At 35.7% G+C, this 26,950-nt stretch overlaps 2 protein-coding genes across 5 annotated transcripts in view; one reads left to right on the top strand and one right to left on the bottom strand.

The window, feature by feature from the left end:
* Nucleotides 1-26,950, top strand: part of LOC123315586 — a 622,910-nt gene that overhangs the window by 507,695 nt on the left and 88,265 nt on the right. The gene's annotated exons all lie outside the window — the stretch shown is intronic.
* Nucleotides 25,636-26,950, bottom strand: part of LOC123315617 — a 69,317-nt gene continuing 68,002 nt past the window's right edge. For both annotated transcript variants that reach the window (XM_044901381.1, XR_006537972.1), the window contains exon 2: nucleotides 25,636-25,734. In XM_044901381.1, coding sequence (XP_044757316.1) covers nucleotides 25,715-25,734 — 20 coding nt within the window. In that variant the 3' untranslated portion in view covers nucleotides 25,636-25,714. The remainder of the gene's footprint in view (nucleotides 25,735-26,950) is intronic.

The raw sequence follows: 26,950 nt of genomic DNA, 5'->3' as shown, positions 1-26,950 counted from the left end.
GTTCGATTTCAAGTAGGAGTTTGAAGATGGATTTCTTTAACTGTTGTAGAGTCCATTCTCCTCTTAGTTTGTGAGCTATCTTATTGTAATAACGAATATATCTATATTCAGGTCCCTTTTCAGTGAGGCTTAATATGTGTCTTGGATATTTTAGTGCAGTTGTCCTCGTATTGTAATTACTTACTGTTTTCTCTTCGAAGTAGTGCTAGTTCTTGAATGTAAATATCAGGCTTTCTTGGATGTGTACAGCAGGAGCAGTCAAAAGACCATTCCTTCTGAAGACTCCCCTGCATGATTCCGTCCTCCTCATCCTCCAGATCATTCTGAAGGCTCTGTTCTTCATTTTCAGCACTCTATGTAGGTTGTATGAACTACCATAGAACATGATGCCATACCTGAACACTGCCTGGTATATTGTTCTTAGTGAGGTTATGTCCAGATATTTATTGACTCCCAAAGTGTAGCAGATGGTACCCAGTTGATTGCAAAGGTTGGAAATGTGCTCTCCCCAATCAAGGGTTACCTCAATAGTGAGGCCTAGGAAGCGACAAGATTTAGTCAGTTCTAATGTGGAGTTAGACAGTGAAATGCTGGTAGGCACTTGGGGACCGGAATGAGCTGTCCTGAATAGGATGGCACTTGTTTTTTCAGAATTCATGCACAAACCGTTTGCTTCAAACCACTGGCTAGCACGATTTAGAGTTAGAGTGTGAAATGGTAAACTCAACTCTAAATCGTGCTTGCCCAATACAGTGAAGTTTGTGTCATCTGCATAATTCACTGTCCTAACCATGGTTTCATCGAATATGGTACTTAGGTCATTTAAAAAAATGATGAAAATGATAGGGCCCAATATGCTACCCTGCGGAACTCTGTGAGTTCTTCTTCCGAAACTGTTGTTTTTCCGTTCTGAGAGATCACCACTCTCTGCCTGCGGTTTGCTAAATATGATTGAAACCAGTCTAGCTTGTTTATGCCATATGCAGAAAGTTTATGGAGAATAAGGTCGTGGGACAGAGTATCGAATGCCTTTGATAGATCCAGCATTAGACCCACTGTTATATTAGTATCCTCCAAGGCATTAAGGATTCCTGAAATGAACTCAAACACTCCTGTCTGAGTTGATCTACCTCTTACATAACCATGTTGTGTGGGTAAAAGGATCTTTTCTTTCACAAGGCATTCTACTAGTTGAGTGCAGATTGTTAGTTCCAGTATTTTAAACCAGAGAGATGGTACAAGCTATTCAAATTTTCGGGAAAATCCAATAATTAAACATAATCGATAATAAAACAAATGTTTCTGAGCAAAGGATTCCTCAAAATCATTGAGCAATCCGATTTAAGAAAAATATATAGAGCGTTCCATTTGAAATAACACAACAATGTCCAACATTCGGTTTAGCCGACGTTGTTCATTTCTGTGATATTGTAAAATTTGTAGCATTTTTTCTCATGATTCTGAAATGAAAATTTTCGGAATGGCTCATTGTCCTTGAATATTCATCACCATTTACATCTGAATATTTAGCTTGAGATGAAAGAAGTTCAACGGATGCATAGATACACACGATGAAATATAAACAGTCATAATTCCATTCGAGAGAGCCAAGATTGGTTTTCTTTCACGTGATTCTTTCCCCTACAGATGAATGCGATAAAAAATCGTTGAGATATGCCGCCTGGATTGCAATTATGGAGGAGATAGCGCGCTGCGCCTCTCTACAGTTAATTCATCCGTATACTTATATTCCGCCTGTCTACATCTGCTTTGAAAATACAACGTTGCCATTTTCGGAGGTGCTAACGAGCAAAGAGTCCCCCACAGCAATTCTTCGATATACAGCTCAGCACACTAGCGCCAGTGATATACACTCGAACTAAAAGATTGTTCAGTACATAAACGGGGTGCGTTGTGACCTCAAAACGATTTTTTGATATGTTGGTCCCTGAAGCCTCCTGAATCTAACAAGCTAAAAAACAAGGCAAAACGTTGTCACCTCCGATTTCGGAGGTGACAGCGATATATATGAGGTGAGAGCGTTAAACGAGTCACTATTTTGGAGGTGATATTAACACTTTATAACTATATATATATATATATATATATATATATATATATATATATATATATATATATATATAGAAATATAGAGCTTTAATATAATTTGACTCTCATTGGAATTTTGCCCTGAAAAATAGTCGAAACACCCTTAATTTAAATCAATATATATATATATATATATATATAGCTCAATCCAAAATCCCGGCAGCTCAAATGAATGAAATCGAAATCACCGAATCTGATATAGCGGAGGTTTTGAGAGGATCAAACAACTGGGAAACTCCGGGTTGTGATAAGTTGCACAACTACTGTTGGAAACATCTCACTAGTGTACACAAAATTATGTCAATCTTGTTTAAATAGTCTTTGACGGACCCTTCTTCATTTCCACTCTACTTCACACAAGGCCTTACATACCTAATTCCGAAGGATGGAGACCCAAAAGAACCTAAAAACTATCGTCCCATAACATGGCTTCCTACGATATATAAAATATTAACTGCTGTTAATACTAAATACATAAATAAACATCTCAGAGTGAACAACTTCATGGCCCCGGAACAAGGAAGTGGACGTATTTAAACCAAGGGGCCCAAGGGCTGCAAAGAACTACTAGTTGTTGACTACATCGTGACTAAGCAGGCCCGTAAAAAGCTAAGGAACATCTCGGTAGCGTGGATTGAATATCGAAAAGCTTTTGACTCGGTACCCCATTCTTGGTTGCTAAAAGTGGATGATATTTTCGCGATTATCCCGAAAGATTCTGTTCAACGTGTCTTATCGAGTTTTAACTCCATAGTTCCTGAGATAAACTTCACTTATGAATTGGAAGACTTGAATCTTTCCCTTCCATTTTAAGATGTCCGGGTTTTCAGAAATCCAGTGGATGGAAGGCTGTCAACTGATCTTTACAAAAAACCAACAAGCACTAATAGGACCATCAACTTCAACTCCTTACAACCCTTACATCAGAAAATAAATATAATCACACAGTCCAAACTCAGGATCCCTAACCTTTGCAGTGTTGATTTCAGAGAAAAAACTTCATACAGTTAAGAGAAGACTTACGAAAAAATGGTTGTCCTGCTCGACTCGTCAATAGTGTATTGAACTCTCATGCTCCTGTCCCTCTGAGACAAAACACATCCACCGAACAAACAAAATAATATAAAATACTTTGAACTGATATCCATTCCTGGATTGTCTAGTCAGCTGAAATCTGTCCTCAACAAGGAGAACCTTAAGAATCACCAATTACTCTAAGAACAAATTGAATAACTTAGTGTTCAGTAGTGTTAAAGACAAAATTCCGAGGAAGTTCCCGTCGAATGTCATTTACAAGATCAATTGTTGTCACTGTGAGAAATGCTATATTGGCACAACCAAGCAACACCTCACCAGTAGAATCTCAAACCACGAGTCATCGTGTAAAACAATTTCTAATCAGAAAACGGCGTTGGTAGAACACCACCTTGAAACTGGACATTCATTCGATTTCAATAAAGAAAATATATATATATATATGTATAGAAAAAGACTCTTTTCTGAGATGCTTTATATCATAAGATCAAATAATTGTGTCAATTTTAGATCGAATTTGGACGGCTTGAGCTCGATATACAATGTTATAATCAATAGTTGTAATGATTTACCTGTGATTATTTAGGTTTTGTTGTTGTTTCTCCTTGGTGTAATCTTTTATTCTTCGTTCATGTGAAGTAGGTTTTGTCGTCTGTCATTCGTTAAATGATCTTTTGTTGGTGTTCTGGATATTTTTACTTAATTTATTAAGTTTGTAATAGTCCATTTAATTTATTTATTTATTTATTTTATCTGACAATCGACACATATTCTTATTTACGACACATTTTACCTAATTAAGTTTTTTGTATTTCGACCATTTGTCTGAGACAGCAATATCTGTAAAATGAATTTTAATTATTCAAGATTGATGAAAGAGAGAGTGTAGCTTTGATTGGTCTCGGTGAGTCTACCCCTGTATTCAATGATCTGTTTTCCTTGGATGTTGAATTTTTATTGCACCCTGAAGAAGGATCGAATTGGATCCGAAACTGTAGCGAAATAAATCGTTTGTAAATCAGCTTTTCTTGCTTATATCTGAAACCTACGTCTAATTCCCTATCAAAGGCAATCTTTTATTGATATATTACATATAATAGCAACATGCAAGGAGAGCTCAATAATGTCAAAGAACATCCTGTATAAATAACAATCACATTCATCATAAATGTACGACCACACAATATGAATGAATTTCAGTATTCATTAAAACTCATTGTATTACGAAAGCAAAACCTCTCATCAATCCCTCTGTATATATGGAGAAATAATCTATGTCGTCGTAAGACACGCTATCCATCGGTTTCGAAGATAATAAAATTCCGTCGGAATTTCACTAAAGTCATTTTACTTCCCTTAATAACCTGAGTTATGATCACTATTCTAATTGAATAAACATTCTTTATAGAGTGTACAAGACAAAAACAACTCAATTTCTGTTTGAAAATTGTATAGTTTTTGTTTGAGAAAAATGGTGTTACATATGTATATGTAACGCTAATAGCTACAGTTACTGGGAAATAAAATAGATTTGCCAGTGAAATTTGCGTTACATATGTGTAACACTAGGTTAATAATAACCTATTATTAAGCCATAAGGCTTAATTCCGACTTTGAACTCGGAATTTTGTTGAATTCCTACTTTGAACTCGGAATTTTGTTAAATTCCGACTTTGGCCTTTCTACGCCTTCGTAGGAGACCAATAAAATTTTTTGAAACTTTTTATGGTTTTCACTCGTAATCTCTAGAACAAAACCAATTAGAAAATTGAAATTAACGATTTGCTCCTGAGTAAATTCTTGGACTAATTTGTCAGGAGCAGTTCAATTAGAAAAAAATGTTGCCTGACAATCAAATGAAAGGTACAACTTTGAAATTATAATTATGTATAGTGAAGTTTCGGAGTCTATATCAGACTCCTTCCTCAGACGAAGGTCAATTTCTTAAAATCTTTTGAAATATAAGTAGATAGATAGCTTCATTCATGACTACAATTATTTGGTTTGCATTCGTCAATATAAAATCAAGGTATATAATATATTATATGTACTCATTAAAATAAGTCAAAAAATACCAAAACACAAGAACAAAACTCCTCAATAGAGTAAACAGGCCTGGAAAGTAGACTCTTTTTAGAAGGTAACTTATTGTACAAATCAATGGACAGAAAGTCGGGAGACTTGCGTGACCTGTCCAGCCTGACAAATTTTTAGGTCTATCAAGTTAGCCCGGAAGATGTGGCATTTCGAAAAGAAAATTTGTCCAATGAAAATGCTAGCAAAGTGCTGGCGAATGCTGAAGAAAAAACTGAGAAATCTCATATAGATTCGGAAAAATTGGAAATTGAATTTTCCGGGCCAACTTATGTACAGCCCGGAAAACACAGCATTTTTCATCGATATTTCGAAAATATTGAATGCTAGCGAAATGCTGGCGAATGCTGAAGAAAAAACTGAAAAATCTCATATAGATCTGGAAAAATTGGAATTCGAATTTTCTGAGCCAACTTATGTGCAGCTCGGGAAACCCAGCATATTTCCAAAATCAAAAATGCTAGCGAAATGCTGGGAAATGCAGAAGAAAAAACTGAAAAATCTTATATAGATTTGTAAAAATTGTAAATTGAATTTTCTTGGCCCCCTTATGTGCACTACGTAAAAATCAGCAATTTTCATTGATATCAAGCTATGTGCGGGCAAATGACCAGTACCACTAGATGAATGGGTGATTAAATTTGCCAGGGCACTTTGTTCGAAAAAAAACCATTTTGATGAACAGCTTTATTGTTCAAGCAGTAAGACAATCCGTCCTTCAGTTATTAGTTGGCCGTGACTAAACGAAATAATTCATTTTTCCGCTATTGATGTTTTTTCTGTAAACTCCAAAATAAGACATTTGTAGTCATCGAACAATATAACATATGTACGAGTTCTAACAGAGATTAGTGTTACGGGGTACCATAAAACTGGGCGTATGATACAAGTCACAAAATACCTCCATTGTATATTCAATCATGATTTCTAAATATAGTACATTGTCATACACCTTTTCACTATGCACTAGTTGCTTTACTATATTCTCTGTCCATCTCGAAATTATGTGTGAAGCAAAAAAACAGAGCAGAAAGAAGGAGTTAATATTACAGCCTTCATCAAACTTATTCGAAAACTTGATCATAACTGAGGAAAATATAATTAAACATTGGTACATAACTTGTTCTCCAATTGCCCTGTGCCTATCATCTCTGGCAAGCAGTGTTATTATACTACCATCCTAATATTTACCTTTGTCACCACTTTTTCCAGAAGAAATCCAACAGAAATCATTCTGTTTTTTCCAAGTAAAGCATATTAATGGAAAGGTCATCCAATGAATGAACTATCGAACAATGCAACAATATACTGGTTTGGTACGTTTCATTTGAAGTGAGAAAGTTGATATTCACTTTATGCACACCCAGAAGCAGTAAATCGTTACAAATATCTGAAGAAATAAGATTCTTGTAGCTCATACCTCATATCATGGAATTTCTATCGTAATAATATTTTTCCGTGTAGGTACTTATGCTATGGCCAATCCCATATTTTGACAGTGAATTCTTGAGGTCAGAATAAATACTTTCTTCTTCACGATTTTTTTCCCAATCGACCCTGTTTAAAAGGTACAGACTGTTCAAAAACCATAAAAAATGTATCCTTATTGCTTCTACCTCCCAAGAGGTTTTATCGAATGAAATGAAATTCGGGATATAGTTCCGATTTTCTTTTTGGGACACAAGATATCCTCTACGTCTTCCAGTTTTTTTTTTCATTATGACCATTACGTGTACCATAAAATTACCAACAATTCAAAGAACTCAACCTTTGAATCTAAGTTGGACGCTATCTAATGAATAAATGAATGCATGAATTTTTTCTAAAATAAAAGTTTTCTTCATATTTTCTCGTATACTACGTCGTAATTTGATGTTCAAATATTAAAGAATATCTGTGAAGGTTGGGACATTAGGTACTTTGGCTGAATACAACTCTGTTTCCACAGATATGTAGTGTCATAGATTCAGCTTTTTATTCTGCGGGAAATCATGTTTCTGGGTGGCACAGCTCGTTATAAAAACTCAAAATGGCTATATTTTTTTGTGAAGGCCGAATCAAAACAAAATATTAAGGAAAATTAGACTGAGAGAATCTAGATACTGTCAAAATATTTGTACGAGTCAAAAACTCACCCTGTATATAAATTTGCACCCCGCAAAACCAACAAGCTTATTGATGTTATGGAGAGTTGGAACTCAATGTAAAGGGTGTTTCAAATTACGCGGTTTTTTCTAAAAATAACACATAATTTGCAATCGTTTTCAAAAACTTTTTATTGGAGATTGAAGTATCAGTTATGAAATTTATGTACGAAAAACAATATCTGCCAAATGGCCTCCTCTTGCAGTTCTACAGACGTCTACTCTTTTGTTCAAATTTTCAATGTAATTTTGACATAATTAAGTCTCTCACCAATGACACGAATAATTTCATTCTTTAGTTCAGGAATCGAGTGTGGATTATTCTTATCGACCTGGGTTTCCACATAACCCCCAAGGAAAATAGTCCAACGATGTCAAATCACATAATCTTGGTGGCCAATTGACATCAGCGTTTCTGGAGATTATTCGTCTAGGAAATTATTGTTTCAATAAATCAATTGTGTCATTTGCAAAGTGAAGTGTATCGCCATCCTGTTGAAACCAATGGTCCTCTTTATCAATATTCATGAATTCAGACCACAAAAATTCGATTATCACCGAACCGGTCTCTTGAAATTTTTTAATATTTCGACCAACAGTGCTTTCAGATGGACGATTATGTAAACCATAAAATTCACGTAATTTTTTAAAAATACTTTTCACAGAATGCAAATTTTCATGAAATAATTCAATAATTTGTACGTGTTGTTGTATCGTGCACGAAGCCATTTTTATAAATGTCGTACATCATACTTTTTGAATGTCAAAACAACCAGACGAATTCGGTACGCCATCTATATTTTAATCATTTTCAAAAAAAACCGCGTAATTTGAAACACCCTTTATGAAGAACAAAACATTAAAAACGTTTCGAAACAAGGAGTGAGACTACCATTATTCTAAGAACAATAATATCTTGTGAGGAGAAAGCAGCATTCTATATATAAATCTTGATTTGTAAATTCTAGTCAAACGCTTTATCAATGAAGTAAAATTGACGGGAATGGGGGAAAATTGGATAGTAGTGATAATACTGACGATTGATTCGTCATCGTGATCTAGAAGAAAGTAAATATAACTGATAGATGACTAACGTTGAAATAAAAATATTTGAAACATGTGATGAGGTTATTTGTAGCCTTAAGGAAAGATGCAGCGATCTGAATATCCCATTATAGAAAAAAAATAATCACAACTTTCAAGTTCTTGTCATAATAGTCATAATAAATATCCCAACAATTTATTCGAACAATTTATGAACGTACAGTGCTTAACAGTGTTTAAGTACATTTGTAGTTCAAAACTAAAAACAAAATATTTATAAATACCAATATATAATACAAACAAAAATGAATAATTTCGAAAAAAATGAGCAACAAAAATAGATATTCTCAGCAAGTATGTATCAGGAGGGTGGTTGACACTCATGAACTTTCAGCTTTCTTGCTTAAATCATCGTATTTCTTTCACTTTCCTCGTAATATTTTTGCAGAAAATGTCCTATAGAATCCTGGTCGCCCCCAATTATTTCCATTATGCCTCTCAAATTGTAAGTTCTTTGAAAAAGAGAAATGCAACTTCTAACTTCCGACAATTTACAACATTGATCTGATCCCTTTTCATCTGTTCATTCCATTCATAGAAAAAAATCATTGATCGTATACTTCTCTCGATATCCTCCTACATTTATGGCAAAATATTTTTCTGTTCGAAAGGGAAGTTTGAACACTTTTTTCGATCATCCTGACCACTGACTGGTATAGAAGCTGTACGAATTATTTCTTCATAGTTACAACCATGACAGAAAACCCTAGCAGTTTTAAACCAAGGTAAGAAATTGGTTATCATAAGATATGTTAGCAGTTCTGTAAGGGTCGTGACACACGCACACGATATTACCTTCAAATTATTGGGTAAACTTTGTTCTTCTTGAACTGATTGCCACTGCCTTTTTATTTATTTTTGTTATTAAGAAATTTATATAACTGAACTGGGCAAAATAATGCAATTGGCAGCTGTTGTAGTCTTTGGAGGGCTAGGTCGCGGATAAGGAGCGTGTTTAGTTTTAAATGAAATTAAAATTAAATTATTGTGGTCCACCAGATTTCTATTTCACAATTAAATGCAATGATGTTGAAAATTACACAAAATCTGGAAACTGTATTATAGAAAATTGGAATATATCATATGTGAGGAAAATTAAATGATAAAGAAAATATGAAATTTCAATAATATCTATTGAACCAAAATTCCCAAAAATCCCAAGGTACCTTGTTGAATCTAATCCTAAAATACTTATTTCTAATTATTTTCAAAGTAATTCTACAAATTGCTCAAAATGGACAGATCTGACCTTTTTCCTAGTCGATTTTGAATTCCAAGCGCCTTTTGGTAGGCGGTGGATCCTGCCTTGAGAAATGGAAATGAACAGCACACAAATCTCCTTTTCAAAATGTTCTTCAATTTCAAATCTTGAGAGGAAAGTCTTTATGAGAGCTCCTTCAGTCCCTAACATAATTATAATAATATATAAGTAATAGTTCATCACGTTACATTCAATTCTTCAACCTAATTAAATTTTGGAGGAAAATGTTAATAGGACTTACCCCTTGTAGGAGGAAAGCTAATAAAATTCTTTAATTCCTGATACAGTATTTGTACAGTTCGGAACATCCAAATCGGTGAATAAAAATGGAGCAGATACACTATAGATATACTCTCAACTAAAATACAATGTATTGAATTAGAGGAAGGACGTGAAATCTTCTGTTGTTACACTTACGTATTAACTGAAGAACGAATATTAACACCCTCAATTCCAGGATGTAGATAGTAATTGCGAAATGAGATATAGATAAAATTAAAAAGGTACAAATCTGAATGACAAAGAAAGCACAGAGTTTCTCAAGATCAAATCCTTTCTGGAATTTTCTACGCAGAATTTTCTTAACACATGAATTTTTAGAGATTGCGCGCGACTGGCGCTGGCGCATCGAAATCAAAGGAACATTGTAACATTTGAATGTTACATGCTTTCATAAGTTTACATCTTGATTCATAAACTAGGGTAGACATTTTTCCAGACTTATAGAAAAAGTGGTGACAAAGGTGAATATTAGGATGGTAGTATAATACCACTGCTTGATTGTACCGAATGTTCATAAAAAGATCATCAGAGTTGAATAATCAAAATTAATCTGTTCTCGAGCTTTTCAAATCGGAATATTTTTCATTATGGCTGTAAATTCTACAGAAGAGAAGGGTGTTTCTCAAGTGAGAACTGCGCCTTAAAGTAAAAATACCATATACTCGATATATTATGTGAAAAGTGAGTGACATCCGGAAACCGTAGAAAATGTTATAAAAAAACACCTACCTAATTTCAGACCATTGCTGTGATTTCCGAAAGTTTCCGGACTTCTGACGCAGTTCGAAATTTCATTGTTCTCGTATATTAAATTCTGCCTCGATGCGTCTTTAAGTTCGTTTTCATTAAAAGTGAAGGATTCTTCTACGGAACATTTCCTCCTTTTCACCAGTGAAAAATCAAAATTGAAACTGGAATTTCAAAATATTGATTTGTGATGAATTCGATTTGTCCAACTTGATGATGTTATCATGAACAAAGTGGATACCCAGTTCAGTCAATAAGCAGAGTTTTGATAATACATCTTGGTCGACATCGAAATGATTTTTTCGGAAAGAACCCAGGTGACCAGTAACATATCTGTTATGTTTTCTCGGGAGATCGAATTGGGAACTTTGTTATGTATTATTTTTCTGTAACCATTACGTGTCTGATACGATATTTAGGATATACCTGTGCTGTATTTAAATGATATCCATATTTTGTAAATTTCATGTACCTGCCCAATGATATCCACGTGAAATATTTGTAACATTGCTCTTTATAATGAAGAGTGATATCGCCTTTACGGCACTGAATAAATTAATGAGGATAAATTCAGATGCATACCACCCGACGATATGAATATCGACAAGTGTTACGATCTGAATTGAGCTAGCCAAGTAGTTGCCATCGTCAAGGCCCCAAATGGAGTACGCTCCACCGAAGAAAAGCAGATGCTGACCATGGTTTCGGCCTCATTTGCCCTCATCAGAGCAACATAGCATTTTTCCACGGTGGAGAACGTTTGGAATTGATGGAACTTTATTCAATGTTGTCATAGTCTATTGGGTAATATTTACCTAGAGCGCCATGCAACATGAAACGGTATCCGATTCAATCCCCTCCAGATAGAAACCAAGACGAAGACAATAGCATATGTCCCATATTTTCCCTAATTTAGTACGCCGATTCGCTTTTGCGAACGTCGGGCGCATGATGAACTGAGAAGTTTAGGACGCGCTCAGGTCGCGGCAGAGTACCATGCCAGCGGTACAATAATGAAGGGTGATATCGCCTTTACGGCACTGAATAAATTAATGGGGATAAATTCAGATGCATACCACCCGACGATATGAATATCGACAAGTGTTACGATCTGAATTGAGCTAGCCAACTTGCCATCGTCAAGGCCCCAAATGGAGTACGCTCCACCGAAGAAAAGCAGATGCTGACCATGGTTTCGGCCTCATTTGGCCTCATCAGAGCAACATAGCATTTTTCCACGGTGGAGAACGTTTGGAATTGATGGAACTTTATTCAATGTTGTCATGTTCTATTGGGTAATATTTACCCAGAGCGCCATCCAACATGAAACGGTATTCGATTCAATCCCCTCCAGATAGAAACAAAGACGAAGACAATAGCATATGTCCCATATTTTCCCTAATTCAGTACGCCGATTCGCTTTTGCGAACGTCGGACGCATGATGAACTGAGAAGTTTAGGACGCGCTCAGGTCGCGGCAGAGTACGATGCCAGCGGTACAATTATGAAGAGTGATATCACCTTTACGGCACTGAATAAATTAATGAGGATAAATTCAGATGCATACCACCCGACGATATGAATATCGACAAGTGTTACGATCTGAATTGAGCTAGCCAACTTGCCATCGTCAAGGCCCCAAATGGAGTACGCTCCACCGAAGAAAAGCAGATGCTGACCATGGTTTCGGCCTCATTTGGCCTCATCAGAGCAACATAGCATTTTTTTCACGGTGGAGAACGTTTGGAATTGATGGAACTTTATTCAATGTTGTCATGTTCTATTGGGTAATATTTACCCAGAGCGCCATCCAACATGAAACGGTATCCGAGTCAATCCCCTCCAGATAGAAACCAAGACGAAGACAATAGCATATGTCCCATATGCTATTGTCTATAACAATAATCACGAACCCAGCAGTTTGCATGATGTTATGTATCCTTTCTAGTTCTATTAACGTGTGCACTAATTTTGTAATCTGAAATTTATGAAAATATATTGTTTTTGAACATTAGTTCATTCATTCACATAACTCACCGAACTGATGTGAGATGTTTTTGAATTTTATTTTCAAAAATGATTGATAAACACACACTATTTGAAAAATCAATATTAGAGTTCATTATTATCGCAATAGTTTATATTAATTTCGATAATTTTTCATCTTTTTGTTGAAAGCGTTTTTAATAACAAGTGAAACATAATAAATTTAACACATGAAGGTAATATATATAGATCTCCCATGAAACAAATATTTGCATGATCCATGTTTGAACTATTTATGCTCCTTTCAGAAAGGAGATGTGTTCCTTGTTTGAGGCGGACATAGAAGCATAGCTGCTACATAAGCGCTCCGTATTTTACTCTAAAGCCGGGTCCAGACTATGTAACAAAACATTTTATTAACAAAGTTATACAACAAATGTGTTATACAACTTTGTTATATAACTTGTTATAAAATAGCAGAGACATCCAGACTATGTAACAAAATAAAACTAAACAAACGTGCTCAACTGAAAGCAGTGGCATCTGTAGGACATTGAAAAAGTCCTCAACCGTAGAGGATGTCATTTTGGCAACAGAAGCTTGTGTGATTTTATGTAGACGAGTGAAATCTCATCGTTGAGAGTTAGGGGAACATTATGGTGGAACAACTCTTTTGAAGGATCTAGCAATGGATGACATAGACCCATTGACATGGATGACATAGACCCATTGACAGGGGACATTAAATGTGATGGTAGTTTTAAAAATTTCCTAAGGATGACAAGTTCTGATTTCGAATACCTAATAAATCAAATCGACCATAAAATAGACAAAAAAGACACGACATTTCGAGATGCAATACCAGTAAAAGAAAGATTGGCGCTGCAGTAAATGTTTAATAACACAAGTGTGGACAAGTTGCGGCGTGTTTTATAACAAAGTTATATTACTTCCTTTGAACTTTACCGACACCCAACGGATAACATAAAATTTGCTATATAGCAAGAAAAATGTTGTATAACATTGTGTTATATAACTTTTTGAATTGAATTTCTCCAACAAGTTTTATAACTTTGCTTTATAACCTGTTTTGTTACATAGTCTGGACCCGGCTTTAGTGTGATATATCTGTTATAAAACAAGGAGTGCGGAATACATTTCTGCTTCATAACTGTTATGAGATATGGTCACCTGTGAAACCTCCCCTGTCGAAATATCAGAAAAATAGTCCCCTTTGGTTTTACTTTTTTCATGTGAATGCGAATAACTGATAAACTGTTGAGTTCACACAAGTTAAGGGGCATATAAAAATCCAAGGATAAATATATGTAGGTACATACCTATATTGAAGAATGAGAAAAAAATTCTTGGATATATTTAAATCATCATTATGAATATGTTACATTCGGAATATTATTAATAACAGTACTGAATGGATTCTTGAAGACGACAACAGAAGATTTTTGACGCAGAGATGATATTCTTCACAGGGAAATTGGGGAACAAGTTATGTACCTAAGATTAATTATTTTTTCCTCAGTTATGATCAAGTCTTCGAATCAGTTTGATGAAGGCTGTATAATTAACATTTTCTTTCCGCTCTGGTTTTTTGTTTCCGACCATATTTCGAGATGGAGAGAGAATATAGTGAAGCAACTAGTGCATAGTGAAAAGGTGTGTGACAATCTACTATATTTAGAAATCATCATTGAATATACAATGGAGGTATTTTGTGAGAAATTTTTATGTCAATGAAAAGAAAACCTTCAGTATTAAAAGCTTATTCTATGAACGAATCTGTCATCACTACACTATTCACGGGAAGACAGGGTTTTTTACGGAGGTTGTTCCCTAAGCTCTTGCATCATACGCCCAATTTTATGGTACCCTGTTACACTAACATCTGTTAGAACTCATACATATGCTATATTGTTCGATGTCTAAAAATGTCATATTCTGGAGTTAACATCAATAGCGGAAGAATGAATGAATCATTTCGTTTAGTCACGGCCAACTAATAACTAAAGGAGGGATTGTCCTACTGCTGGAAGAACAAAGCTGTTCATCAAAATGGTTTTTTTTTCGAACAAAGTGCCCTGATTAATTTAATCACCCTATTTTTCTAGTGGTACTGACATGAAAATGGCTGACTTTTACGTGGTGCACATAAGGAGGCCAAGAAAATTCAATTTCCAATTTTTCCAAACCTCTTTGAAATTTTTCAGTTTTTTCTTCAGCACTTGACAGCCCTTTTTTCTTCCCTAGCATTCCATTTTTTCAAAATATCGATGGAAAATGCTGGCTTTTCTGAGCTATATATATAAGTTGGGCCGGAAAATTCAATGTTCATTTTTCACAAATCTATATGAGATTTTTCAGTTTTTTCTCCAGCATTCGCCAGTATTTCGCTAGCATTTACTATATTCGAAATATCGATGAGAAATGCTGGGTTTTCCGGGCTGCACATAAGTTGGCCCGGAAAATTCAAACTTCAATTTTTCACAATCTAAATGAGATTTCTCAGTTTTTTCTGCAGCATTCGTCAGCATTTCGCTAGCATTTTTTAATTTCGAAATATCGATTGAAAATTCTGGGTTCTCCGGGCTGCACATAAGTTGGCCCGGAAAATTAAATTTCCAATTTTTCTAAATCTATATGAGATTTTTCAGTTTTTTCTTCAGCATTCGCCAGCACTTTGCTAGCATTTTCATTGGACAAATTTTCTTTTCGAAATGCCACAACTTCCGGGCTTACTTGATAGACCTCAAATTTTTTTCTAATGAAGCCCTTGCCCCTAGTGATAAGGTCATGAATGTCTGACTGAAGATCAATGCCTAGTACTATGGGCATAGGTCAAAAATTCGAGGATGAACAATGCTGGGAACGTTAGAACTCTCAACTCCACAAACTTGTCTCTACAACATACCCTATACCCTAGGCCCGCAATGAACAGAATTGCTCTTCTCTGAATTCTGAAAATAATTTCTCTCAAAGAGCAATTACCTCACAAAATGACGCAGAATCTCAAGTGTGACTCAACCCAGGCAAAGTAAACCATTCACAAAGGCTATTATTTGACCATAATAGCTATTTATGTAACAAGTACATAAATAAGGTCTTTATGGAAGAGTCCAAAAGTTTATGGCAGAGCGAGCAAAGCAAGCGAGGCCAATAACTTGGGCAAGTCCATAAAGCCTAATTATGTACGAGTTGCATACAAAGCTTTATGTTCGACTGCAATCCAGAAATTTCATTTTCTGAAATGGCTTATTACTGAAAAACATTGTGTGCTTTTGATTTTCTTACCTTAGTAACCAGCGACCTTAGCAACCTTAGAAAACACAGTTGTTTACTTCCTTAATTTTATGACAAACGTCATAATAATCCAAAAAGTGGATAGCGCTGGAGAAAAAAGCGTAGAAAATTTAGCCGTAAGCGCCAAAGAATCTCTCTTACCCACTAAATCTAAAAGTGCTTATGAAAATATGTATGCGGCCTATAACAAGTGGTGTTGAACGAAGAAAATTGTAAAATCGACAGAAGACAATATTCTCGCTTACGACAATAGTGAATTGAAAGCTCAGAAAAGTTCTTCGCTATGGACTACATTCATCGCTGTATTGCTGTATCCTGTTGCCGGGAATGAATCTACAAAAAGACGAAAAAAGGAAAAAAAGAAAGAAAGGAAAAAAAAAAGTGCGAACAGACTTATTGTTTTTCAGGGCTAATTTCGACTGTGTGCTCTCCTGTGACTGTAGAGTCCCAACCGTGACCTACATATCCTACCACACTCCGGGCATGGATAGTCACCAACCAGATCTGGCCGCCGCTGTATCCTTCTCGAGTCTCCATTATAACTGTGTACCAAAGACATCCACTGTGACCTGTCTAATGCTAGTTGTTCCCAGTTATGATTGGCATTAACTGATTTTAGGGATTGATGTAGTATATCCTTAAACCGCTTGTACTGGCCTCCTGGTTTCCGGGCTCCCTCAGTGAATTCGCCATACAGAGCTGTTCAAGCTGTTTAATATGTCGCCTGTACGGCGTCCAGCTTTCGCTTCCGTAAAGAAGCGTTGGGAGGACGACTGCCTTGTAAACAGCTGTCTTGGTCTTCAGATTGAGGTCGTGATTTTGAAACACTCTATCCTTTAGTTTCCAGAATGCCCGTGATGCCGAATTGATACGGTTGTGTATTTCCGTGTCAAGGTTAGCCCTAGTATTTATGAAGCGTCCCAAGTATTTGAACTGCTCGACCTGTTCTAGAGTTTCATTCTCCAGGCTGATATCTGTTGGAAGGCTTTCTGGCGGACAAACCAGGATTTTGGTTTTGTCGATATTGAGTCTAAGGCCTAAAGCTTCGTATATATGTTTATAGGTGTCCAACATTATCTGTAGATCTTCCGAGCTGCTAGCGATAAGTGAACAGTCGTCTGCATATTGAAGTTCAGTGATAAACTTGGTACTGGTTTTTGCTCTGAGGCGCTTCAGGTTAAACAGGCCTCCATCAAATCTGAATCTTATCCCAACACCTCTTACAGGCATACTCATGTCAGCAATCATCGACACAGCTATGGCGAAAATATTGAACAGTAAAGGCGCTAATACACAGCCTTGTTTGATGCCAGGGTTGGTTGAAAGATGGTCGGTTGTAGAACCATTATGCTGTATTCTAGCAGTGTTGTTGCTATGAAGGCTTGCACACACTGCTAAGAATTTTGCGGGTACTGCAAGACGTGCCATGATTTTCCATAGCGCTCTCTGATTCACCGAATCAAACGACTTCCTAAGATCGATGTAGGCTGTGTAGATCCTTGATTGTTGTTCACGGGCCTTCTCTTGCAGCTGTCGCAGTGTGAAAATTAGGTCCACCGTACCTCGATTTGGTCTAAAGCCGCACTGGGATTCAGGCAATTCTCCAAGAGTGGAACCAGACGATTAGCCATAATATTCGAGAGAATTTTACCGGCCACACTAAGCAACGATATGCCCCTGTAGTTGTTGCAATTCGACGTATCGCCTTTGTTCTTATAGAGGTTGATAACTAAAGCGTCTCTGAAGTCTTGTGGCACATCTCCCTGTTCCCAGATCTTGCGAAATTGTGTTAGGAGACAATGACTTCAATGAGATGAAGACAATGTCTTCATCCAAGGCATTGAATATCTCCGCTGGAATGCCGTATAGACCAGGTGACTTATCATTTTTCATATTTTCAATCGCCCTTATAATTTCCGACATTGAGATTTCGTCATCAAGCGATGTCATCAGACTATACGCGGGAAGCAGGTCTAAAATGGACAAATCCGAGTCGTTATTTTGATTCAAGACCTGTGAGTAATGCTCCTTCCATCTTTCGAGAATTTTTCTATCATCAGTTAGAATAGCTCCATTAGTATCTCTTATAGGAAAGTTAGCTTTTCTGCTTGGACCATAAACAGTTTTAATAGCTTCGAAAAAACGTCTGTAATCATGGTTATCGGCGTGAGCTTGTATTTCCCTAGCTTTTTCTCTCCACCAGCTGTCCTTGATTTTTCTTATTTCTTGACGGACCTCGCGTTTTATGTTATTGGAACTTTTTTGGGCTGCAACATCGCCAGGCTTGTTGATTGCTGTTTTCATCGCTTTGTGTTTTGCCTCCAGAAGGGGTGCGATATGAGTTCCTTTCTCGGCGAACCAGTCTGGGGATTTTCGGGAGCGTTCTGTTCAGTATTTCCTTCGCTGAATTTGTAAGAGATGATTTGAAGCGAAGCCAATGACTCTCAATGTCGTCGTCATAATCCGGTGGTGTTAGGCTATCTTTGACGGCAGCTGTGAAGCTTTCCTTTGTATAAGGGTTTTGTAGATTGGAGATTTGAAGGCGCTCTCTTAGATACTTTGGCTTGCGTTGGTATTTTGGACGCATTGAGATTTTCATTCTCGAGATTACCAGCCTATGATCAGTCCAGCACTCCAGATCTGCTCTGGGTTTAATGACCAACACCTCTTTGAGATCTTTTCTTCTCACTATCACATAGTCGAGAGTATGCCAATGCCCTGAGCGTGGGTGACGCCAGGTCCCTCTTGAATTGGGTCTCGTAATAAAGAAGGTGTTCGTTATACAAAGATTGTGTTCTGCACAAAGAGCCAGCAGACGTTCTCCGTTCGAATTAATGCTATCTGTGCCGTGTTTCCCTATTATTCCCGGCCATAGTTCTGTGTCTTGACATCTGCCCACTCTGGCGTTGATGTCTCCAAGGAGGATAATTCGTTCCCGTTCTGGGATTTTACTTAATGTTGCAACGAGTGATTCGTAGAAAGTGTCCTTTGAGTTGTCAGAGGAGTTCAAAGTGGGTGCGTATACTGCAATGATGTTCACAAACGTGTTGTTTGCTGCAGGAAAGCGTAGAGTCATTAAACGTTCTGAGATGCCAACTGGATTTTCGGTTAGTTTGGCGGCCAGGTCGTTTCTAATGGCAAAGCCTACACCATGTTGTCTGATTTGACCTTCTGGCAATCCCTTCCAGAAAAAAGTATAAGCATGTTCTACCAAACTACCTTCGCCCGAGAAGCGTGTCTCGCTTAGGGCAACTATTGCAATGGATGTTCGTTGCAGTTCCTTATCGATTAGGGCAGTACGCCTCTCTGGTTGGTCGGCCTTGGGGTTGTCTAGCAAGGTTCTGACGTTCCATGCAGCAAAAGCTATGTGCTTTTCATTGGTTGTTGTACGATGATTCACTCGCTCAGGCACCCCCCCCCCCGGAGATCCTAATAGAGGGTATTTCACCTCCGGATACAAATTTTGACCTGTTCGACTGATCCATCTTTTTGTAGGAGCTGCGTTAGAAGGTGTTTTAAAGCTGCACTGGTAACGCTGTCAGTGCAACTTTGCTTGCAGTTGCGACTAGATTATCTTGTGGCACAGGTAACCTGAGACGTCAAGGTCTGAGACGCAACTTAAGCAACGCTGAGAGCCATTTCCTGCGCAAGCCAATTTTTGTGATTGTGGGAAACAGAGATATACCGCTCATGTTCGGTCGCCAGAGCCTCGTTCGTAAGAAAAGGGTGCACCGTGAGAAGGCGAGGTTGGCATTTGAGAGGAGAGGCTATAAAACGCATGGAAAGTACACAAATAAGTGTTGCCACCAGAATATTGGGCCAGGAAGTAGCTGATGCTAGCATCAAGAGTATTGCAGATCGAAAACTGTGCTTCGAGCTCGACATCCTCAAGCATGCATTTCTACTATAACAAAGAATGTGTTTTTAATATTCACTACCACACTAATTCTCAGAATAGATATTCAACCAAATACCAAAGTCCAAGTAGGAACGCTAGATATGTGGGCTAAGTCAAAAACTCAAAATTCCTAACAGCATTAAATAAACGTGGTGACCGGTTTCGCATCAGCAAAGCTAATGCATCCTCAGATCAATCGGCACACTACAAGAAAACAACAACTATTTAAGAAACAAAAGGACAAAGAACAATGCAACCTACTGTTTATGCTATTCTAATCAGGGTCGTCAATTCTATAAAAAACGAGACACACAATAACTAAAATTAAGTACATCAATTCACAAGTCAACTCAATAACAATCAAATTAAAACTGAGAGACAAGACCTGATATAGGTTAGTTTTAAGAATATAGAACATGAACACAATCATTTCGTGAACCACAGAATTCATAGATTAGTTTCTAATTGTTTTTACATACAAATCAACGAAGAAAAGGATATATGGAACTACACACAAACTTTATAAAACAGCGTTCATAACGTACATCTCACTAAAATCCACTTGCGAGTTCAGAACTAGGGATGGATATAATTTTTTAAATTTTAAAATTTCGAATTTTTCCAAATAGTCTATTAAAAGGCAGTTAATGCCTGTATGTAATATTTTCAGACCTGTTTCTTGTACAAAGTGGTGACCTTCTTTAAATAGGTGATTGCCAAAATGGGAATCATCGTAATGTGGGAATAGCCTCAAAATTCTTAGATGTTCTTTTATTCTCTGATTGAACGTCCTATTAATTTTTCCAATATACACTGCACCACACGTGTCACAAGTGAGTTTACCACTCTTCTCCAATGGGGAAACTGGATCTTTGTTATTGAAAAGTGAATTTCTCAAGTTGTTTGTTGGTCTGAAGGCTATCTTTATATTATTGTCTTTCTCCAGCAATCTAGCCACCTTACTCGATAAAGTCCCAACAAAGCTTAGAGGGAAATATCTTTTATCTTCGATTCTATGTTGACTAATAGGAAAATGACTCCTCAATAAGCGTTTATGTAATTTTTTATTTAACATTCTATCAATCATATTATTGTCAAAATTGTTTTTTCTTGCTATTTGTTTAATTATTCCAATTTCTTTATTAAAATTGTCCTCATTTAATGGTATATTCACAAGTCGTTCTAATAAACTGTTGAAAACTGCTATCTTGTGGTTCCAATGATGTTGTGAGCTGATGTCAATTGACACGTCTGTATGTGTTGGTTTTCTGAAAATGTCGAAGGAATGTTTGCCATCCAACAACTTGATGTTTGGGTCTAAGAAATTGCACTCTCCATCATTGATGTGTTCATTCTTGAATTTTATGTTATTAACACTACTGTTCAGATATGTGACAAAATCATCAAATCCTTGGTCAGTTCCTTTCCACAAAATTATAATATCGTCAACAAAACGATAGTAATAGACGATAAGTGGAGAAAAGTCGTTACCCCAATTAAAGATGTGAGTTTTTTCAAAATAGTCCATGTAGCTATCTGCTAAATATGGAGCAATGGGGTTGCGCATTGCCAATCCTTGTATCTGTTCGAATATTTTTTTATCGAATTGGAAAAAATTTTGTTTCAGACATATATTTAAAATCTGACATACTGTTTCGACTGTATCATTTGATGAATTAGATTGATCAAGATCTTCTTCTATTATTCTCTTAACTTCCAATGTAGGCACGTTGGTATATAGGTTCTCTATGTCCAATGTTCTAATTTTGTAATGATCTTCTACTTTTATATCTTTAATTTTATTAACCAGATCTAAGGTGTTTTTTATTGTATATGATGGTGAAAAATTAATTTTTTCTTTCAGAAAGATGTTTAACCATTTAGACAATTGGTATGTTGGAGCGTTGTAATTCGACACGACTGGTCTAATAGGTATTTCATCTAAAATTGTGCTCTTATGTATCTTCATAAGGCCATACAATCTTGGGATTCTAGTGTTGTCAATTTTGAGACCTTTTATATTTTTTAACTCTGAACTGTCAGGAATCCTTTTAATAACTTCTTTTATCTTTTGTATGATTGTTGATAAGGATATCTTTTTTTCTCTTATATTATTTTTTGATGAGAAATCCAACACTTTTTTATTGTAATCTTTTGTTTTCATAATTATCATACAATTACCTTTGTCTGCCTTAGTTATTGTGAGTTTGTTCCTTTCAACTTTCTCTCTAATTGTCTTGATAACTTTATCATTGAAATGACCTCTACCCAATTTTTTGTTTGTCCTCAAGTCTTTTAGTTCTTTTCTCAGTAATGGTCTTATTTCATCTCTAATTTCGAACTTGTTGACTCTTATGTGGTTCATGGTAGCCTCTATCTCAGCTGCCAACTTAATTAGGTTTCTTTCCGTATTGATATTGGATGTAGGATTAAACTTTATTCATTTTTCCAGAAGGTCTATTTCGGACTTTTTTAAGTGAACTTGGGTAAAATTTATGAGATTATCGTGGAATTTGTGGAAATTGTTCAGCTGTTTTTCCAATGATTCCGTTTTTTATCATCTATTAGTTTCTTCAACTTTCCATCCAATGTGTGTCTTTTCCTTTGTTGTTCTACCGAAATCTGTGTGTGTACTCTCCCTAAGAAAGTGTTTAAATCTTCATAACGCATTGATGTTCTCAACTTGTCATAATTCATCTTCAAATGCAGATTAACATTGTTTAACTTCATGTAAATAAGTTTTATTTCTTTTTTAATGAGTTTGCGTGCAATTTCTTTAGCAAGCTGTTTAACTATTTTACTATTATCCTTTTTAAACTCATGTTTGACGTACCTAGGAATTAAGTCATGGTTTAAGCATTGGTTGTTGAAATACAAATCTTCGTGTAATCTCATCCTCTTGAAAAGTTGTCTCCTGTAGTGGTGGACTGTTTTAGCCAACTCGGCCATCTTCAACCAAATACCAAAGTCCAAGTAGGAACGCTAGATATGTGGGCTAAGTCAAAAACTCAAAATTCCTAACAGCATTTAATCAAACGGGGTGACCGGTTTCGCATCAGCAAAGCTAATGCATCCTCAGACCAATCGGCACACTACAAGAAAACAACAACTATTTGAGAAACAAAAGGACAAAGAACAATGCAACCTACTGTTTATGCTATTCTAATCAGGGTTGTCAATTCTATAAAAAACGAGATACACAATAACTAAAATTAAGTACATCAATTCACAAGTCAACTCAATAACAATCAAATTAAAACTGAGAGACAAGACCTGATATAGGTTAGTTTTAAGAATATAGAACATGAACACAATCATTTCGTGAACCACAGAATTCATAGATTAGTTTCTAATTGTTTTTACATACAAATCAACGAAGAAAAGGATATATGGAACTACACACAAACTTTATAAGACAGCGTTCATAACGTACATCTCACTAAAATCCACTTGCGAGTTCAGAACAAGGGATGGATATAATTTTTTAAATTTTAAAATTTCGAATTTTTCCAAATAGTCTATTAAAAGGCAGTTAATGCCTGTATGTAATATTTTTAGACCTGTTTCTTGTACAAAGTGGTGACCTTCTTTAAATAGGTGATTGCCAAAATGGGAATCATCGTAATGTGGGCCTAGCCTCGAAATTCTTAGATGTTCTCTTATTCTCTGATTGAACGCCCCATTAGTTTTTCCAATATACACTGCACCACACGTGTCACAAGTGAGTTTATAAACATCACTCTTCTCCAATGGGGAAACTGGATCTTTGTTATTGAAAAGTAAATTTCTCAAGTTGTTTGTTGGTCTGAAGGCTATCTTTATATTATTGTCTTTCTCCAGCAATCTAGCCACCTTACTCGATAAAGTCCCAACAAAGCTTAGAGGGAAATATCTTTTATCTTCGATTCTATGTTGACTTATAGGAAAATGACTCCTCAATAAGCGTAACTGTAATTTTTTATTTAACATTCTATCAATCATATTATTGTCAAAATTATTTTTTCTCGCTATTTATTTAATTATTCCAATTTCTTTATTAAAATTGTCCTCATTTAATGGTATATTCACAAGTCGTTCTAATAAACTGTTGAAAACTGCTATCTTGTGGTTCCAATGATGTTGTGAGCTGATGTCAATTGACACGTCTGTATGTGTTGGTTTTCTGAAAATGTCGAAGGAATGTTAGATATTTCCCTCTAAGCTTTGTTGGGCCTTTATCGAGTAAAGTGGCTAGATTGCTGGAGAAAGACAATAATATAAAGATAGCCTTCAGACCAACAAACATTTTGAGAAATTTACTTTTCAATAACAAAGATCCAGTTTCCCCATTGGAGCAGAGTGGTGTTTATAAACTCACTTGTGACACGTGTGGTGCAGTGTATATTGGAAATTCTATATTCTTAAAACTAACCTATATCAGGTCTTGTCTCTCAGTTTTAATTTGATTGTTATTGAGTTGACTTGTGAATTGATGTACTTAATTTTAGTTATTGTGTATCTCGTTTTTTATAGAATTGACGACCCTGATTAGAATAGCATAAACAGTAGGTTGCATTGTTCTTTGTCCTTTTGTTTCTTAAATAGTTGTTGTTTTCTTGTAGTGTGCCGATTGGTCTGAGGATGCATTAGCTTTGCTGATGCGAAACCGGTCACCACGTTTGATTAAATGCTGTTAGGAATTTTGAGTTTTTGACTTATCCCACATATCTAGCGTTCCTACTTGGACTTTGGTATTTGGTTGAAGATGGCCGAGTTGGCTAAAACAGTCCACCACTACAGGAGACAACTTTTCAAGGGGATGAGATTACACGAAGATTTGTATTTCAACAACCAATGCTTAAACCATGACTTAATTCCTAGGAACGTCAAACATGAGTTTAAAAAGGATAATAGTAAAATAGTTAAACAGCTTGCTAAAGAAATTGCACGCAAACTCATTAAAAAAGAAATAAAACTTATTTACATGAAGTTAAACAATGTTAATCTGCATTTGAAGATGAATTATGATAAGATGAGAACATTAATGCGTTATGAAGATTTAAACACTTTCTTAGGGAGAGTACACACACAGATTTCGGTAGAACAACAAAGGAAAAGACAATTTCCACAAATTCCACGATAATCTCATAAATTTTACCCAAGTTCACTTAAAAAAGTCCAAAATAGACCTTCTGGAAAAATGAATAAAGTTTAATCCTACATCCAATATCAAAACGGAAAGAAACCTAATTAAGTTGGCAGCTGAGATAGAGGCTACCATAAACCACATAAGAGTCAACAAGTTCGAAATTATAGATGAAATAAGACCATTACTGAGAAAAGAACTAAAAGACTTAAGGACAAACAAAAAATTGGGTAGAGGCCATTTCAATGATAAAGTTATCAAGTCAATTAGAGAGAAAGTTGAAAGGAACAAACTCACAATAACTAAGGCAGACAAAGGTAATTGTATGATAATTATGAAAACAAAAGATTACAATAAAAAAGTGTTGGATTTCTTATCAAAAAATAATATAAGAGAAAAAAAGATATCCTTATCAACAATCATACAAAAGATAAAAGAAGTTATTAAAAGGATTCCTGACAGTTCAGAGTTAAAAAATATAAAGAGTCTCAAAATTGACAACACTAGAATCCCAAGATTGTATGGCCTTATGAAGATACATAAGAGCACAATTTTAGATGAAATACCTATTAGACCAGTCGTGTCGAATTACAACGCTCCAACATACCAATTGTCTAAATGGTTAAACATCTTTCTGAAAGAAAAAATTAATTTTTCACCATCATATACAATAAAAAACACCTTAGATCTGGTTAATAAAATTAAAGATATAAAAGTAGAAGATCATTACAAAATTAGAACATTGGACATAGAGAACCTATATACCAACGTGCCTACATTGGAAGTTAAGAGAATAATAGAAGAAGATCTTGATCAATCTAATTCATCAAATGATACAGTCGAAACAGTATGTCAGATTTTAAATATATGTCTGAAACAAAATTTTTTCCAATTCGATAAAAAAATATTCGAACAGATACAAGGATTGGCAATGGGCAACCCCATTGCTCCATATTTAGCAGATAGGTACATGGACTATTTTGAAAAAACCCACATCTTTAATTGGGGTAACGACTTTTCTCCACTTATCGTCTATTACTATCGTTTTGTGGACGATATTATAATTTTGTGGAAAGGAACTGACCAAGGATTTGATGATTTTGTCACATATCTGAACAGTAGTGTTAATAACATAAAATTCAAGAATGAACACATCAATGATGAAGAGTGCAATTTCTTAGACCCAAACATCAAGTTGTTGGATGGCAAACATTCCTTCGACATTTTTAGAAAACCAACACATACAGACGTGTCAATTGAAATCAGCTCACAACATCATTGGAACCACAAGACAGCAGTTTTCAACAGTTTATTAGAACGACTTGTGAATATTTCATTAAATGAGGACAATTTTAATAAAGAAATTGGAATAATTAAACAAATAGCGAAAAAAAACAATTTTGACAATAATATGATTGATAGAATGTTAAATAAAAAATTACATAAACGCTTATTGAGGAGTCATCTTCCTATTAGTCAACATAGAATCGAAGATAAAAGATATTTCCCTCTAAGCTTTGTAGGGACTTTATCGAGTAAGGTGGCTAGATTGCTGGAGAAAGACAATAATATAAAGATAGCCTTCAGACCAACAAACAACTTGAGAAATTCACTTTTCAATAACAAAGATCCAGTTTCCCCATTGGAGAAGAGTGGTGTTTATAAACTCACTTGTGACACGTGTGGTGCAGTGTATATTGGAAAAACTAATAGGACGTTCAATCAGAGAATAAAAGAACATCTAAGAATTTTGAGGCTAGGCCCACATTACGATGATTCCCATTTTGGCAATCACCTATTTAAAGAAGGTCACCACTTTGTACGAGAAACAGTTCTGAAAATATTACATA

The sequence above is a fragment of the Coccinella septempunctata genome, chromosome 1 (assembly GCF_907165205.1).
Source record: "Coccinella septempunctata chromosome 1, icCocSept1.1, whole genome shotgun sequence".
NCBI lineage: Eukaryota > Metazoa > Arthropoda > Insecta > Coleoptera > Coccinellidae > Coccinella > Coccinella septempunctata.
This window is presented reverse-complemented; position numbering and strand designations above follow the sequence as displayed.